This window comes from Rattus norvegicus, chromosome 9 (assembly GCF_036323735.1).
Source record: "Rattus norvegicus strain BN/NHsdMcwi chromosome 9, GRCr8, whole genome shotgun sequence".
In the NCBI taxonomy this organism is placed as follows: Eukaryota; Metazoa; Chordata; class Mammalia; order Rodentia; family Muridae; genus Rattus; species Rattus norvegicus.
In genome coordinates, this window is record NC_086027.1 from 76,095,966 (window position 1) to 76,114,926 (window position 18,961).

An 18,961-nucleotide genomic window follows, 5' to 3' on the forward strand; every position below is an offset into this window, starting at 1 on the left:
ATTTGGCATTCTCATGAAATTTCTTTAGGATTGCTAAAGTCCAGAGACAGATTTTAGGAGTTTAACCCTAACATATTTTTTATTGAAGGGTTCAATGGCTCAGCATATGTATATAGATAATAAGTTTGCACTTATAAATGTGCTTTCATGATAATACTCTGGCCTGTCTACCCAGGTACTCGGAAGCACTTACTGATCCTGCCTACAAGGGGCAGATCCTCACCATGGCCAACCCTATCATTGGGAATGGTGGGGCCCCTGATACAACGGCACGTGATGAACTGGGACTGAATAAGTACATGGAGTCTGATGGAATCAAGGTAGCACCTGCTATGATGCGCTAAGAGTCTCTCTCCGAAAATGTGTAATTGACTGATTTTTAAGGCTATAAGAAAGGCGAAGCTTCTCTCACAATACTATGTATTAAGTCCATGTTTTAAATCTTTTTCCCAAGTACCATATGTCAATCTTTAACTTGACAAGTTAAAGTTTTATTTATTAGGACAGTTTGGATTTTAATGCCTTGGCGGAAACTTATTTTAATACATAAAATATTGTTACAAGTTCAAATAATGAGGCAAGAGAAGATGAAGACTCATCTTTCGAGACAAGTTTGATAATCAACTGTGTGTTATTTATTGCCTTTTAAGTATTAGCAAAAGATAATTTATATGATGAATAGGAAGTTAACACATTTAGATTACATAGTCAAGGATATTCGGATAGGATCTTGAAATATGGAGCATATAAACGATTTAAAACGTACATGGCTACTTCACTCTCTTTATATTCTGTTTCAGAGGACATTGCGTCTCATGTTTAGTCCTCACAACTAAACTATTTATCACAATGTTTTCAGTCTTTTCTGTGTTGTATATTAAGAAAATTATTTTATCAATTATCTGCATCAAATAAGTAATCGTGAACAACATCATTGATAAATGGTTGAAAAGCACAGCGTGCCTAGAAGAGACAGTTTCTCCATTTGGGGATTTGCCTGCAAGGTAAACCCACTTTCCAAAAGTACCAGCAAGGAAACAATGGTGTACTTAAATACAAGTGTTGACGACCTTTTTTTATAACATGCTTCCAAAATTTGAATGTCTTATCAGTGCTAAAAAAAACAGTTTAGATATGCAAAATTAACCTTCAAGATGAGTCGCAAGAAGCACATACTGTTTGGTGAATCACCCTTCAAATGCCTGGCTGTCTTCCTAGGTGGCGGGTCTGCTGGTGCTGAATTACAGTCATGACTACAACCACTGGCTGGCCACCAAGAGTCTGGGTCAGTGGCTGCAGGAGGAGAAGGTGAGTTGTCAAATAGATCTATGGGTACCTGGGAGCTTACGGATTTCTGGATATCGCTGCTGTAGATAGGGGTTTTCTTCTCTTTTCTTTTTAAGCAACAGCACCAAAACGAACAACAAACCTGCATCCTATTCAAGTTTTCCAGAATTCATTTTCTGAATACATAGACCTAGATATTTTCAGTTCATCCACTAGGTGGCGCCCACACACGAATGGTAGCGTGTCTTATTTTGAAAAGGCAATAGCGAACATTTTAGAAATTTGCCTTCTCTTGGGCAATACCATTCACCTCCACTTTTTCATCGACAATTTAGCTCCATGTCTATGTCCTAGTAAAGGTCTGCTGTGAGCTCTGTGCGCGGGGCACATAATCATTCCATTCAATAGGGTTTATTTTATTTTGTCATCTTTAATTCTTTACAAGTATAATATAGATTCTCAAGTATTTTGTACCTTAAATATTATGACAAATTATGTGGCTATCATTTCGTTTGAAGTAATGTGGGAAACAGGTTGAACCTTGCATCCTTTCCACAGTTTAAGTGTCAATTTCTTATCAGAGTATTCACCTTAAGTGTTAGGAATTCTTAATATTAACACACCTGCTGTGTTTAGTCTCATCTTTACTGTTGCTGTAGCTGCTTTTGTTTAACTGTGACTGATCCTGTAATGTAGAATACTATCAATTACAATACTGTCAAGTACCCAGAAAGGTCTGCTTTCCAATGAGTGTCTACCTATTGGCTTCCATGTTATCCCTTTGTGACAAAATAAAAATAAAAATGAAGATCTTGGTTATTGGTTCCTAGGTCCTAGTTTTCCTAAAACACAAAGGTAGGATGGCACTTCATTGTGGCCTGGGTCACCACTGAAGAACCTCAACCATTAAAACCAGTTATCTTTATTTGGCAGACAGCTAGTTTCTGTAATGGTTTTTTAGCACTTGATGTCCCTCTCTCCATCTCTCTGTGTCTATCTCACTCCCTGTCTTTGTTTCTGTCTTCTCCTTTATCTCTCTCCTTTTACTCCTTTCTCTGTCTCTGTTTTGCTCCTTTTTTGCTTCCCTCTTTTGCCTCTCCCACACTGATATATTCTCTCTCTCTCTCTCTCTCTCTCTCTCTCTCTCTCTCTCTCTGTCTCTCTCCCCCTGTTATTTAGTGTACCTTGTTTTCTTATATTAGAATTAATAATTTCAGTTTCAAACTGCCTCATGGCTTGTTAGAATGTGCTTTCGATATATATATATATATATATATATATATATATATATATATATACTGAGTCTGTCTTTATTCAACCCAGTAAAAAAAGAAAAGAAAACCAGTGGAGTATTGCCTCATTGATGAATAAGATGAACAAATATTAAAAAAACCCACAATACAGCACAAGCCTTCAGAAAAGATATGTGGAGTACCTACTGAGTGCCAGGAATATTTGGCTCAAAAAATTTGCATATTATTTCTTATTAGGTTCACCGATTGACTTTTTATAATGCAGATGAAATAAAATGTATGTTTTACATAAAACCATAAACATATTTCTCAAATATATATGCACGTGCACATATCTCATTATTTCAAAATGAATATTTGTATAGAATGTGACTTACTTAATATCTGAGGTTAAGCAGAAAAGCTGCTGTAAGGGATTAATACACGGAGTTCCTTGTTCTTTATTCCTAGGATGCTTTTCCCAGTAGGAGTTTTGTGCTTAAGTAGAGTAGCAATCTCCCTGCAACTGACAACACTGTCACCCTGGGTCAGGGCAGAGAAGGAATGGGGGAGTTATTTACTGTTCAAGAAGATAGATGAGGCTAAGCGTGCAACTTGAAAACAGTATGCTGGCTCTAATCTCCTCTCCTTTCACTGTCACTGCGACTTTTTTCTTACAGGTCCCTGCAATTTATGGAGTGGATACAAGAATGCTGACTAAAATAATTCGGGATAAGGTATAATCATCATCTTTAGCTGAATCCACGTCTCTTCTCATTTCCCTCTAGAGCATGAAGGACTCACTAGCACACGAGGAAAATCTGGTCAGCTCTCTCTGTTCAGTTCTACAACACAGTCCTTTACTTTTCTGACTGCATAGTTGATTATGATGTTTGTATCTGGGTGGGCCTGAGATCAACTTACCTGGCAGGAATGTATTGAGTGCCTACTATGTATTGATCTGACAACAAGGCAAGGTGTCAACTCTGAGAGGGGGGGAGAGAGAGAGAGAGAGAGAGAGAGAGAGAGAGAGAGAGAGAGAGAGAGAGAGAGAGAGAGAGAGAGAGAGAGGTTAAGCTAGTGGAATAAATCGAAGAAGTATTTACAACGCATTTAACAGATGCACGCAAATCAGAAACTTCACAGCACTGGTGCGCTTGTTTACTTGGGTATCCTGGAAGAATTAGTGGTCTGTTTTATACCAGGAGTGTGGACTACCTCACCTACAGAGCATTTTCTAAGACTGTATTAATAAACAAAAAGAAGCTATGATCGCTGTCCTGTCTGATGGCTACAGCATCTGACCTCCCATCTGAGATTATCATCACCACCTGCCTCCTTCCTTGTGCTAATATCTGCTCCATGCATCTTCATAGGCCAGACTGGAAAGAAACACTTCCTCACCGGTGTTTAACAATTTCCCCAAGGGCAACTAAGTTTTCTCACCAGATTTTAATACATTAAAAAGGAAACAATGCCATTCTGTAGCCAAACTTACACAGATCCTTCCAGAAAACCAGTTGGGAATTCCTTGTTAGAATATGTTAGTCCTCTGCCCCTATATGTTTTGCACAAACTATTGTGAAGGTGCTTAAAATGTTTTAAAACATTTTTTTGTTTCTCCCCCCCCAATACAGGGTAGTGGCTCCTCACATTGTACTCGTATTATAGTAACTACTGTAAGCTACCTAGATATGATTCAAAGACATAGATAGATAGAGATTTGACAGACATATGATACCATTTTATAGGAGGGATGTGAGAGCCAGGGGTTAGAGTATTCAAGGGGCTTCCTGGAACAAGTACCCCAAGGATATTAAAGGCAAGTGTATTGACACAGGGTGTGTGCATACAGAAAGGAGGGATGGTTTGCGACAGGAGAGCATGGCTGCATCAGTGGCTACAAGGCAGTTAGAGCTCATGCTGCCATAATTCTGCTTACATTATCTTGTCTATGATTTTCCTGAGAAGAGACTTTAGTGAGAGATTGTGCATTGGAGGTGGATTCTTGTGTTTCCTTAGCCAAACAGAGTATGGGGATGATAAAGGATGATGTAGCCTCTGTGACCAGGAGTATAAGTGAAGTATGCAGGCTGGATAGAATGTAGCCAGGCACGATGACTTGTGAAAACTCTTTCCAAGTCTGCACCGTGCCTTCTCTGTCATGTGCTGGTCTCAGATGAACTCTGCTTTTGTCATACGGACTTCGGTTTTTAAATAAAAATCTGGATTAATAGTATAGGCACCTAGCGGCACGACCTGTTATATCTACTTATGGCTGATACTGGCTCGTGATAAAAATGTGTATTTTGGCTTTTCTTCTGTTACTCATAGATCGAAAACTGAAATTGCATCTCACACAGCGCGTCTTAACAGAAAGGAGAAAAACAAGTTTCAAAATTTGGGATGAATAAATACAGGACCATGTAATTTGGATTTTAAACACAGGCAGAAACCAGCACATACTCCAGTGTGAAGCAAATGGTGGTTTTGTTTAATCAGGCTTTGGTTCAGCACCCTGGTTTTAACAATAGCCTGAAACCCACCCTACTTCCATGGTGGGCTGGCATTTTCCATCCCCATTCACATAGTGACTTCTCCCAGGAATCAGTTTAAAAGGGAAATAAATCTTTTGTTTCCTTCAGTACAATAATACTCCTGATAACTAGGTATAGCATGCCATTTTTCAAGACAGTTCAAAGCAGACTTCCTGGCAAACACTACAGCTAATAAAAGAAGACAATGTTGCCACATTCTGTCTAGCAGGGCTTATTGTGAAAACAATACAGAGGGTTGAACACTCCCAATAGATCAGGCAGTTTGGGATACCTGCATATTAACATGTCTACCAGAGTGAAATACTTTCATTGTGATGTCTACAAATTTCTGACATATGAAATTTCATTTTCTTTACTCTTTTTGAGGCCCAAATTTACTATCAAGCTATATGGGTTCTTTTGCTTTCTTTGCAGTTTTTTTTTAGATTTCACATATTCTTTTCAACAGATTGTTTTGTCTACTTCCTCTGTGCAATAGTTTTAGGTCCCATGAACTAAGGATATAGGTCTCTGGGTCTCTGACTAATCTACACCAGTTTGGAACCAGGTGACCTGAATTCTGATGCCATTTAAAGTTGCTCATCCAAGACAATGGCCTTTGCTCCAAAATATCTCCCTGTGGGACTGGGGAGATAGCTCAGTTGGTAAAATGCTTTCCTTGTATCTTTGAGGAACTGAGTTTGATTCCCAGAACCAATGTAAAGAATCCTGGATTCGGTTAAACACACTTGCAATCATAATGGCGGTGAAAGGAGGACAGGCAGATCCTATGGCTGAATAACCAGATAGCCTGGTTTAACCGGCAAGCTCCAGGGCAAGGAAAGACCTGTTTCCAAGGGAGATAGCACCTGAGGAATGACACCTTAAGGTGACAGCTAGCCTTCGTTTGTACATGAATGCATGCACGTACTGATGTGAACACGTATGTGCCTGCCTACCTCCTTCCTCCACTCACATGAAAAAGAACTAATTGTATTTCCTCAAGCGCTTCTTGGAATGGAGCTGCCAGCTTCTTTGCAGCTCCATTTGAGAAGACAAAAACTGGTGGTGATTATGAGTTGTTATAAAGATGTCCAAATGACAGAACAGCTGTACATCGTCTCAGAGGCTTTCTCCTGTCAACACAACATTCTTACATTCCGTTTTATAAATATTTTCATTCAATAGGGTACCATGCTTGGGAAGATTGAGTTTGAGGGCCAGTCTGTGGACTTTGTGGATCCTAATAAGCAGAATTTGATTGCCGAGGTTTCAACCAAGGTGAGAAATTTCCTTCTTCCTTTATAGTTTTGTTTCATCCACTTTTATAATCAAATCTTTATCTTGGTAGAGGTCATGTTCCCCCAGCTCCAGTCTTAAAGGGGCAAAATGGCCCCACGGAAGCAAATGTTATCAAGTCTTTTCGTGCAGAGTCAGCAGCCTTCTCTTGTAGACGTTCTTGGAGAGCTCATACCACTGTTTAGAGACTTTCCCTTATAATTTTAGTGCCCCTCTTCTCTTTTACTTGTTTAAGGTTTAGAGCCCATCAAGTAGAAAATGCCCAGATCTGTTAGAGGTAGATGTGGCACTGAGCAGGACTCAGAGCTAAAATCTCCAAAGGGAGATAGAATTAGATAAAAGTGCTAGGGTCATTTGTGCAAGAAAAGTATCCCTCTACTTGAAGACTTACTGTATTATATTTGAACAAAATAATTAATGTCCACAACGATGTCTAAGCAACTCCAAAGTGGAGCACACTTAGGTTTTATGTGGCAGAAGAGAACTTGTTTCAGATTCATGCCTCTTGGTCTTGATTGAATGTCTTTTAAACAAAGGTATAAATGAATCCTATGTGCTACCCCTTCTGACCTCAGAGACCATGGGAGTCTGGTGAGAGAGGCAGACAAGCAAGCCAGCCAGCATGTACAGAATCCTGTGTTAAAGGCTATCCTTGGAGTGCTCACAGGTCAAGGCAAGACCATGCACGGGGCAGTAGCAAAATGAGACAGGTGTATCATTGACGGCCTAGTGGAGGTGCTCAGGTTGCCAACAGACACAAAGAGCCAGCTCCTATAGATAAGAGAAACAGAAACAGAGCTGTTGTTTCTGTCAGAATAATGCCATGTGTTCAGAGGCAGAGACTTGGGGCAGCTTGGTATGTTTGATGAGTTACACATAATTTGATATGTAGAAGCAAAGGAGTCACTTATATGAATAATAAATTTGGTGGATGTCGAGTGGATACGTATGAGCTCTAGAGAGGTTCATCCATCAACATAGTATTGTCTGAAGCAGTACTGGGAAATATGGGAAATTCATCCGGCATGTTTGGAACAGATTTTCAAGTATCTTGAAAATAAAATCATGGTTCTTTTCCAAATGTCAGGGACACTGGCTTAGAGAAATTCATTATAAAGAATTCCAAAGTCAGTTGAAAGCACTATATGATCTGTTCATTATCAGCATCCTAGGGCCAATCCACACATCCAGGTACCTGTGATGTTTTGTATAGCATCTGCCATTTGATATGGGAAAAACATATAATTGACCCTTCCTATATGTGCAGGCTCCAGATTTGTGCCTCTAACAAAATATGAATCAAAACTACTGAAAAAGTTGTGATATACTAAACGTGTACCTCTTTTTCTCCTTGCCATTTTCTTAACAATTTTCTGCAGTGCAATGACTATTTACATGAAATTTATGTCTTATTAGTTGCTGTGAGTAAGCAAGCCAGAGATCATTTAGAGTGTGCAAGTCCTGTGAGAATTTCACATGGTCTTAGAAAAGGGGCTTTCAGCATCTGTGGGTTTCGGTACTCAGAGTGTCTGATACTATTTGCAATGATAACGGCTAGATAAATGTAAAGTCTGTTTAAGTGGAGAATAATACAAATGAGTATTTAAATTAATAATTCTTCCTCTGTGTGTGTGTGATGATTGTATGTGGAGGCCAGAAGACAGCTATGTAGATTTTGTTCTCTCCTTTCACCTTTATATAGGGGTCCAGATATTGAACCCAGTTCTTTAGGGGTTTACAGCAAGGGCTGCATCATCTCACCATCTCTATATTTTAATCCATGTCAAACGAAGGGGAAAATCATAGTGACAACAGCTGGTTCTGTTAATGCCTTGTAATTGAATAATGTCATCACAGCTGTGATAAAATGTGCATTTGTGCCAGGAAGTTATATAAGTTTTGTGAGTTTTGTTTGATTATATGCCTTGGAAATGTTGATCCTTTAACTCATTGTCACTCAGTGCAGTGTGATGTAGTCACAAGTGGATGGTAACATTGTTGTACTTTATAGCAGGAGCCCAAGGTTATGACTAAATAAGTACTTCTCCAAGTTGTCTGAGGAGAGGCTTTACCTTCAGCATAAATGGATCAGCTCAGCAATAATTCCCTAGATTCAGTGTTTTCTCCAGCAAAGCCACAGAAGGGGAAAAGTAAATGGCCAGCATCCTTTTTATAGCTTTTCCTCAAGCATACTATCAGGATTATGAATGCATGTTTTATATAGACTTTGTGGAGAGATAGACATTCCATTTAAAGTGAATGTTCTTTCAAATATCCAGGTTGCATCTTTCATTTAATACCGTTGGCAAGCCATGGAGTCATTCTAAATTCAGAGCATTCTAGCTAATTCTTGAAGCCAGGACCAGGGTGGCCACCAAATGCTCTAGGCTTCTTTCTCTCTCTTTTGTTCCCTTTTTCTTTTATGACTGGAGAATTGCTTCTTCTGTAGATGCCTATGAAAATCGATCTGCCTCCAAGCAGTACTTAAGATGTAGATAATGATTATGACATGCTCTGGGTTCTTTTCTTATGAAATCTACCATTTAAATGCAAACGACTTTATGGTAATCTAAAAGGACCAGTTGGTCTACACTAGCGGATGAGTTCTCATGACTCTTACTGATTTTGCCCATTCAGCCTCTCTGCATAAGCTTAATATACAGTGACTCAGGGCTACCCAATCTGATCTGCACTGCAATTCGGCGATCAAGTGGCGTTTAAGGCATGATGTATCTATTACCTCGTCTGCCTCCAACTGAATCGGGCAATAATACTACTTGAAACTTTCATTGCTAACGAGGCAAAACACGAGGATGGTGAAGCAGCCAACTTCTTAAAGATTTTTCTCATCACTGTAATGAACAGTTTATATAAAACGGCAAAGTACTTTTTCTTTTCTCATTAAAAGGATGCAGTCTGTGGTATTTGCTGTGCTTTTCTTACACAAATTGATTTTTAACTGCCAGTCACTCCCAAGCAGTTAACAATCAATCTGTTACCCATCTAAGTACCCAACACCCTCAGTGAATTTACTGTCCAGGCCTGGCACGTACTGCTGGAATCTCCTCTCAGTGTCTGCTTTCTTTAAATGGCAGGATGTCAAGGTGTTTGGCAAAGGAAACCCCACGAAAGTGGTAGCCGTGGACTGTGGGATAAAAAACAATGTCATCCGCCTGCTAGTTAAGGTAAGTGATCCTTTCCCTGGAGAAGCGGAAGTTTGTAGGGCTGATGATGTATTGTTTGATTCCCTTTGTTTAGGAGAGAGAAGGCTTATTTGGGAATGTAGATCTCCTCTCTTCTTGCTGCCTTTGAGCCACAAGACAACACATATTGTTCAAATAAAGGGTACAGACAACACAACAAGAACAAAAAACAAAACAAAAAACCCCCAACAACAACAACAACAACAACAACAACAACAACACCTCCCAAGAACCAAAAACCCATGGAAAAAGGGAAGTTTCTTACCGTTTATTTGTTATGATTTTAATTTATCTATTTTTTTATCCTTTTAGTTAGCAAAGAATGGGGTTTTCCTAAGGCCTTTTGGTGCATGCTCAGTTTTTGCTGTCCCTTCCTCCCTGTTCTTTTCCACTTGTTCCTTCCTACTCTAGTACCCTCCTTCCTCCTTTATAACACATATGCTCTAATCTCTCCATATTCCTCCTGTAAAGCCTCCCATTTCCTCCTCATTGGCCTCTCTCTCTCTCTCTCTCTCTCTCTCTCTCTCTCTCATATTTTCCAACCTCTACTCATGTGAATTCCAGCACAAAACACATACATATGCATATATGTATATATACACATGTGTGCACACATAATCTACATCTATATCATCTACATCTGCACACACTTACACACACATACATACACACACACACAGGGAGGAGTTAAGAGTCACACATGATAGAGAGCATATGCTATTCTTTTTTTTTCCTTTTCTTTTCTTTTTTTTCAGAGCTGGGGACCGAACCCAGGGCCTTGCACTTGCTAGGCAAGCGCTCTACCACTGAGCTAAATCCCCAACCCATATGCTATTCTTTTGAGCCTGGATTGACTGTTTTATTCTGAGACAGTTCACATTTACTTTCACTGAAGTTTGGAAATTGAAGAAAGCCAGGATTTGTCTGACAGTTCCTGTGTTAGACTACTTTTATTATGAACTATGTGAGGATTATGTCCTGATATTGTTTAAGACTTCTATAGAGCTTTATGTAAACTCTTAGAAAACAAAGTAAAATTGAACTTTAAAATCCTTAAGGAGAATTTAACAACATCATAGCAGCATTTTAATAAGTATCATTTTGCTAGAGTTTCTCCTTATAACTTTCCCACTTTTAGTTTCTCTCTTTCTCCCTCTCTCCGTCTCTCTCTGTTTTTGTTCCTCTCTCTCATACACACATGTATCCACTAAAAACATACATGCACATTCTTAACCATATTTGCATAACATCAAATCAATGTGGATACAGGAGGAATTCTTCAGTTCATCTTCTCATTGTCAGAGACTATCAGCAATACTTAAATTATGATTTTAAGTGATCAGTTTTATTAGCAAAACTGTTCATGAATCTTTTAGTGGTAGACACACAAAGGGCCCTTTCATAGTCTGCTCCTATTTTTGCTATTTTAATTCACACTGCTCAGTTTTTAGTTGCAAGAACTATATAGGTCTCATTAACCAAGGTCTGCTCTAGTTGGCTAGAGCCTGTTTGGTGCCCGGAGATACATAGGACTTTCCTTAGAACTCTCCACAGCTATTGACCATAGAACCAGTACTAAGTTCCCTTTCCCCAGGCTTGGGTCAATATTCAATGCTGGCTTCAGCTTATCATTGAGCTCACACTCTGGTTGTCTACTGAGGTAACTGTTGTATACTGTACTGGAGTGTCTTGTGATGTCATTTGTCAATCCCATTCATGTTGATTAGGAAAACCTCCCAAATAAACTTTCAAGTCCTCATCTCAGGGAATGAAGATTTGAACTCATTCAAAGAGTTCAGAGGGAGAATTTTCAAAGATACTAAATAATTAATTTTTTTGTACTGGAATTTTCTTTATTTTCCATCTACTCTCCATTTCTCTTTGTCTTTGATATTTTTATAGTAATAGTTTCAATTTTGGAAAGTTCTCTCCATGTGTGCCGATAGGATTTCCCCTCCACTACCACAATTCCAGCTTCATTTTGTCTCCCTTGCTCCCTTCTGCTTTATCTCATCTTTTTATTTGATTTTGTTTTTGTTATTAATTCAGTCCAGTCCAATTAGTGCGTATTTGCATGTGAGTGCCTTTCTGTGCTTTGGAGCATGGCTACGTCCTGCTAGACCAAAGGAGAGCCACTCTTCCTCCCTCAATTCAGTTGCCCAATTCAGTTGCCAATTCAATACCCATTCAGTTGCCCAAAGCTTCTCTCACGGTGGTGGGGTCTCGGAGGCCCTCCCTCATCTGTACTGGAGTTTTAACTTGCTTGACCACGAACAAGCCAGTCTTACGTAGGTAATCACAGCTCCTGTGAGTTGATGTGTCCAGCAGCCGTGCGGTCTCTAGAAGTCAGCATTTCATAGCTTTCCTTCCATTCGCCGTCTCTTACATTCATTCCTGCCCCTCTTATGTAATTGTCATGAACCTCAGATGGTGGGAGGCTGACGTACATGGCCCATCTAGAGCTGAGCACAGAGGGTTGTTCATACTTGGTGTTTTGAGACCTTCTGAGTGTCTGTAGTAACCACTACCCCATGCTAAAAGAAGCTTCTCTGACCAAAGTTTGAGAGTCGCACAGATCTGTGGGAATAAACATACATATTTGAAATCATCATTGTTTAAGGAAACAATAACAGTTAAGTCCCTGCTAGGGATATGATTTCCTCAGGCACGAGATTTTGACCAGGTTTATAGTACCAGTCATGAAATCCCTCTTGTACAAGCAGTTGGTTATCTCCATAAACTTAATACCACTATTACAAAAGTGGATACATCTTGCCAACCAGTTAGCATCGAAGCATACAATGTTGAGTGCTGGGTAAGGCCATGGATGACTTTCTTCCCCAGCAGCTTGTGTAGCAAGTCTTGGCACTTAGTAATCCTGTCAGAAGGACAAGGGTTTTATTCAAGGTCACTTCCTCTCTCTCCTGCTTACTTTTATGAAAATCATTTTGATGTTTCTTCTCTCAGAATATAAACAGTAGACAAAGCCATAGGAAGGAAAGCTAACTTAAAATTTGTCAGACAAAAGAGGAGAAAGTGAAAGGGTCGGATGTGGTCACACATTTGCAGAGATGGGTCCTCTTTGCAGCTCTGTGCTGCACTACCGGGGTAGTAAACGGCCCTGCTGTCCTGTGATGGGGAGTTAAGCCATTGAAGCCGTGAACGGGAGTGTGCCGCTTGTTTTTATCACGATTCAAACTTCAATGCCGTCCCTCATCTGTTTCTTAGGTATACCTATGTCACATAAAGCACAACGGGCTACTCTCATAACGTTTTATTCAGACTCGATTAAACACTATTTTTATTTCTTTTAGGGGCTGGTTCACCAAAAGAAAACAGAGGGGAGTCACACATTAGCAAACCAATGTTTAGTTCCTCTTTTTTATATTTTTCCCCCCAGCGAGGAGCGGAAGTGCATTTGGTCCCCTGGAATCATGACTTCACCCAGATGGACTATGACGGACTTCTGATCGCTGGAGGACCTGGGAACCCAGCTCTGGCACAGCCACTAATTCAGAACGTGAAGAAGGTGCTGGGAGCCTGGGGTTGTGTGTAACTGTTGGGGTAGGGGTGGAGATGTGGGGGTGAAGGGCATCTACCCTAAAGAGGCTGTGTTTCACTTATTCAGGCATTTTTAGAACTTATATTAGGACATAGGAGGCAATTTTAGCTTAGGTATTTTGGAGAAAAACAATGGAGGAGTCTAATTAGAAGTTAGCTTGCCTTTGGGTAGAGTAACCTTGACATGGCTTCCTCCACTAAAAGTAGCTGACTGGAATCTAGGCTTCACCTATACTGTCCCTCATAATTGCAAGATGACAACCCAGGCCCCTTATCTCTATGCAGAACCTGTCAGACCTTCAGGTTTTTAAAATGTTAAATTATGTGTAGTATAATCAGAATGGCAGGAGCGTCTTACTGAGTTCTAATGCTACAGATCCAGACCCATCAACTGATGTCGGGTGGGGGATCCTTTAGCTTTTGATCTTTCAGAGACTGTTTTTACTCTCATCTTACTGGGTTGATGATCTTCCCTGATCTAGATTTTGGAGAGTGACCGCAAAGAGCCGTTGTTTGGAATCAGTACAGGAAACATAATAACAGGATTGGCTGCTGGCGCCAAATCCTACAAGATGTCCATGGCCAACAGGTAAGGCATTATGACTGTTTGCAGTCGGACTACCTCTGAAATACCACCGGTAACCAAACACAAAAGGCTTAGAGAATTTACATAACGTTTCTGCAGAGTAAAGGACAGCCACCGTATTACTTAGTTCACAGTTGCCTGACCACCTGATACCACTTTTATTACATTTCTGAGAGGCAGCCTTCTCTAACGATAACTTTGCTATAGTTTAAGGTTATTTTCCTCCTCACGACATGAATTGAAGTTATAGTATTCAATCTGGTGGTATTCCAAGGGAAATTGGTCCAATTTTAAGCTTAATTTAAGCACATTGATAACACTTTAAGGAGCTAGGAGGAGTCAAGATCTGAGGGAACACCAGATCCTTTGTTTTGCTTCTTTGCACCCCATCCCCACCCTGGGATGACTTTATTCAACACCAGATGTCCTCCCTCCCTCCCTCCCTCCCTCCCTCCCTCCCTCCCTCCCTCCCTCCCTCTCTCCACATAGTGTACCTCAGAAAGTCTGATCTGAGCAGTCATCTGTTGGTTAACTCTGACAGCTCTCCTCGGGCTTTAAAATCACTGCGGCTCCTTTAAAATAAGTTGTTTATTTGTCTTTCTGTTAAGCCAGCATGCAGTTCCTTTTGTTATGAGTACCTTTCTAAAACGGATTGTAGAAGTTTAATAGACCTGATACTTAAGACTCAACAAAGCTTCCTGAATTGATTTTTTTTTCTTTTTGGAGACTGAAATTATTGGGATTAACAATCTGTGACTCTTTTCACGAAGTGATTTTCACTAATGCAGTTGAAAGTTCTGAATATGGCTTTATGAGTAACATTAACATTCTCTTCACTCTTCCTTCCTCCTGCTCTTTCTCTGCATCTCTCTCCAGAGGACAGAACCAACCTGTTTTGAATATCACAAACAGACAGGCTTTCATAACTGCTCAGAATCATGGCTATGCTCTGGACAACACCCTCCCTGCTGGCTGGAAACCACTGTTTGTCAATGTCAATGACCAAACAAATGAGGTACACGCTCTCAACAATCCATTCAGGTGGAAGTAAGAAGTTATGGCTTTTCATAGTCTGTTTTATACTTCTTTCCCATGTCTATGTGGTGTGCATGTGCATGTGAACACACTCGTGTGTGTGCATGTGCATGTCTATTGTGTAGGTGTGTGCACCCATGTGTGTCCATGGGGAGCCCGGAGCAGGACACCCGGTTTCTTCCTGGATTGTTCTTCACTTAATTGTCGTATGACATGGCCACTCGTTGAACTGGACACTTTTGGCTTGGCTGGCTGGTCAATAAATAAGCTCTCAGGAAGCGTTCAGCTCCATTCCTTAACCCTGAGGTTATAGCACATGCACTGACCAGCTCCATTCCTTAACGCTGAGGTTATAAACGCATGCACTGACCAGCTCCATTCCTTAACGCTGAGGTTATAAACGCATGCACTGACCAGCTCCATTCCTTAACCCTGAGGTTATAGCGCATGCACTGACCAGCTCCATTCCTTAACGCTGAGGTTATAAACGCATGCACTGACCAGCTCCATTCCTTAACCCTGAGGTTATAGCGAATGCACTGACCAGCTCCATTCCTTAACGCTGAGGTTATAGCGCATGCACTGACCAGCTCCATTCCTTAACCCTGAGGTTATAGCGCATGCACTGACCAGCTCCATTCCTTAACCCTGAGGTTATAGCGCATGCACTGACCAGCTCCATTCCTTAACGCTGAGGTTATAAACGCATGCACTGGCATGCTTAGCTTCTCACACAGGTGATAGGAACTTGGCCTCAGATCCTTGCCTGTAGGTCAAGTGCTCTAAGCCATGGAACGATCTCCCCAGACAGCCTGTCACTTTAAAAAAGTAATTGCTCTCTTCCTTTCTAATTAGTCGACTTGTTAAGGGCCAGCACTTGCACCCTCCTTCAGAATCCACCTTCTCCATCCATCATAATTAGGGGTCAGTTGCTATACATCCGTCTGGACCCAGCCCTGTTCCACGTGTCCTTGAGTCTCACTTCGCACCGGAGAACCCTTTAAGAAGAACTTTGGGAAACTCATTTAAATGTCGGATGTGAGAATTTTGTTTTATTTTGACGAGATCCCAGAAGGGCCTCAAAGGTTATAGACCAAATTTGTTGGTTTTTATTATATTATGGAACCCACATACAGATGCCTCTTGGTTGGGCTGTTTTGTATTCTTACTTAAATAGACAGGCGAATCTTTAATGTTTCCAGTCATGTTACTTAATAGTACTGGGAATTTCCCAGAACTTTATTAAGCACTTACCTTGGTTTCCCATTTGAATTTTATTATCTCCTGAATAATACCTTGCCATACTTGACATTTGTTGTCATAGAAGGAATTTCTCCCTGTTTCTCATTCCTTTAGGGGATTATGCATGAGAGCAAACCCTTCTTCGCTGTGCAGTTCCACCCAGAGGTCAGCCCGGGGCCAACAGACACTGAGGTATGCCAGCCAGAAGATGTCTGTTGTATACTTGAAAAAAAAATTGGAGATGCTTGTGTGTGAAGACTCAAGAAACCAAAATAATTGGTTCATAATATTCTCAGGGAGTGTGTTTTGGTACCATGCATTTTGTATTAAATTCCCCCATGAATATCATGGAGTAAATTTTAATCTTTTCTTAACTTTAAAGTGGAAAAGCCCTTAAGAAGCTCGAAGCAATGCTATGATGCTATTTTTATGCATTGTCATTCTAATATATTTAGTTCTGAAATTTACAATTGTTGTGCTATGCAAATGAATTCCCTATTGCTCTTTCCATCTCATAACTGGAATGAAATTTTAATCCCCCATCTGTGAGTTTAAAAAAATCCCTATGGCAACTGGTTGTGTATCCACAGAGGGAGAATAAACAGAAGCAGGGGCAGGAAAAAGGGCAGCGTGCAGGAGAAAAGGCAGCCTGCTTGGTCACATGATTTACGTGACTTTAAAAATAAGAACCCAAAGGGATGCTTAGAGCAGTGTGTTTCTAACCTAGATATTTTTATTTTGTTTTGTTTTCTTTCTTTCTTTCTTTCTTTCTTTCTTTCTTTCTTTCTTTCTTTTTTTTAAAAAAAATATGAGCTCTTGGTTCAGTATTCAAGCACATCCGTCCAACCAAAGCTCACAATGCTTCCTATATAGAAAAGCCTAGAAGGTCTGGAGTGACTCCTCTCCTGCATCCAGGAGCAGTGCTGGCCGTCACTGTCAGCAGATACTCCCCAAAAATCACTCAGGAAAAATGTGAAGAAGAACAGAGTTTCCTTCTGAAATTCCTGTGTTTTCATCTTGGGGTGGCTTCTTAGATATTTGAATGCCTGTTTTTTGTCCCTCTATTATTTGGAAGTATCAGATCACAGTAATCAAACCCAGTATGGTTTTAACTACTCACGATGAACCTGGGGAAAAAAAACAAGCAGAAATGTGGTTGCTGTCTTCATGTAATTCAAGCTAAATATTTTGTTTTTATTTTAAAATTTAGATGTAAGACCATGTTAACCCCTCAGATTAGGAAAGTTATTTTATATAATTTGAGCACTATGATTAACTGGGGGTTTTTTTGTTTTTTGTTTTTGTTTGTCTGTTTTTTTTTTTTTTTGTTTTTTGTTTGGTCCTGGCAAATAATTGCAAACTGAATACTTTTGTTGACATTTGTCGTGTCCAGTGAAGCGACAGAAGTAAACTCACTGGTAAAGTTTAAGAATAATCTTTCAGGGTCATATTTTAAAGCCAACGGAAGTTAGAAATATCAGTATTTCCAACTTTAAGGTGCATGCAGTATAGCTTCAAATTTTGTTCAGCTAGAACTTGTTCACACGAATGGTTGGCAAACACTCGATACCCTTAGAAGGCAGTATGGGGCGTGTTTATTGACTGAAGAAAACATTCCCTTTACAGGACGTGAGGTGAACAGAACCCAGAGGGCCTCCAAAGATTTATTGTATGTGTGTGCTTTTTTTTTTTTAATGGTCTAATTGAACCCTCATCTATTGACACTTTTCTAGTCTTTCCTGAAGTTTTTATTTGGCCTAATTCGATAAGAGTAGGCATTAAGTTACTGGACCAAACCCAAAACCCAAACTAAAACCATCAAGAAACAAAACCTCTCAGCTATCAAAAACAACGAGTTTATGAAATTCGTAGGCAAATGGTTGAAACTGGAAAATATCATCCTGAGTGAGCTAACCCAATCACAGAAAGACATACATGGTATGCACTCATTGATAAGTGGCTATTAGCCCAAATGCTTGAATTACCCTAGATCCCTAGAACAAACTCAAGACGGATGATCAAAATGTGAATGCTTCACTCCTTCTTTAAATGAGGAAAAAGAATACCCTTGGCAGGGAAGGGAGAGGCAAAGATTAAAACAGAGACTGAAGGAACACCCATTCAGAGCCTGCCCCACATGTGGCCCATACATATGCAGCCACCCAATTAGACAAGATGGATGAAGCAAAGAAGTGCAGACCGAAAGGAGCCGGATGTAGATCGCTCCTGAGAGACACAGCCAGAATACAGCAAATACAGAGGCGAATGCCAGCAGCAAACCACTGAACTGAGAATAGGTCCCCTATTGAAGGAATCAGAGAAAGAACTGGAAGAGCTTGAAGGGGCTCGAGACCCCATATGTACAACAATGTCAAGCAACCAGAGCTTCCAGGGACTAAGCCACTACCTAAAGACTATACATGGACTGACCCTGGACTCTGACATAATAGGTAGCAATGAATATCCTAGTAAGAGCACCAGTGGAAGAGGAAGCCCTGGGTCCTGCTAAGACTGAACCCCCAGTGAACTAGACTATGGGGGGAGGGCGGCAATGGGGGGAGGGTTGGGAGGGGAACACCCATAAGGAAGGGGAGGGGGGAGGGGGATGTTTGTCCGGAAACGGGAAAGGGAATAACACTTGAAATGTATATAAGAAATACTCAAGTTAATAATAAAAAAAAAAAAGAAACAAAACCTCTAATATTCATGGAAGAACTTACAGTAAAACAAAGAAACAAACAAACCCCACAAAGATCTCCTGAAGTTCCCACTCAACCGAGTATCAGCTGACTTGTTAGAGACCTCTTATGTTCAGAAGTGTGTAACTAGTTCGTTTTGTTTTCCTTTTCTAGTACCTATTTGATTCCTTCTTCTCGCTGATAAAGAAGGGCAAAGGCACCACCATTACCTCAGTTCTGCCCAAGCCAGCATTGGTGGCATCTCGAGTCGAGGTTAGTAGATGTGGGCTTGGTTTGTGAG

At 40.4% G+C, this 18,961-nt stretch overlaps 1 protein-coding gene across 2 annotated transcripts in view; it reads left to right on the plus strand.

Annotated features, from left to right (window-relative positions):
* The window catches only part of Cps1 (carbamoyl-phosphate synthase 1), a 122,877-nt gene that overhangs the window by 32,103 nt on the left and 71,813 nt on the right, over window positions 1–18,961 (plus strand). For both annotated transcript variants that reach the window (NM_017072.2, XM_017596592.3), the window contains 10 exons: window positions 176–320; window positions 1,219–1,308; window positions 3,200–3,256; window positions 6,245–6,337; window positions 9,451–9,540; window positions 12,959–13,087; window positions 13,602–13,708; window positions 14,582–14,720; window positions 16,097–16,174; window positions 18,835–18,933. In NM_017072.2, the coding sequence (NP_058768.1) occupies window positions 176–320; window positions 1,219–1,308; window positions 3,200–3,256; window positions 6,245–6,337; window positions 9,451–9,540; window positions 12,959–13,087; window positions 13,602–13,708; window positions 14,582–14,720; window positions 16,097–16,174; window positions 18,835–18,933 (1,027 nt within the window). The remainder of the gene's footprint in view (window positions 1–175; window positions 321–1,218; window positions 1,309–3,199; window positions 3,257–6,244; window positions 6,338–9,450; window positions 9,541–12,958; window positions 13,088–13,601; window positions 13,709–14,581; window positions 14,721–16,096; window positions 16,175–18,834; window positions 18,934–18,961) is intronic.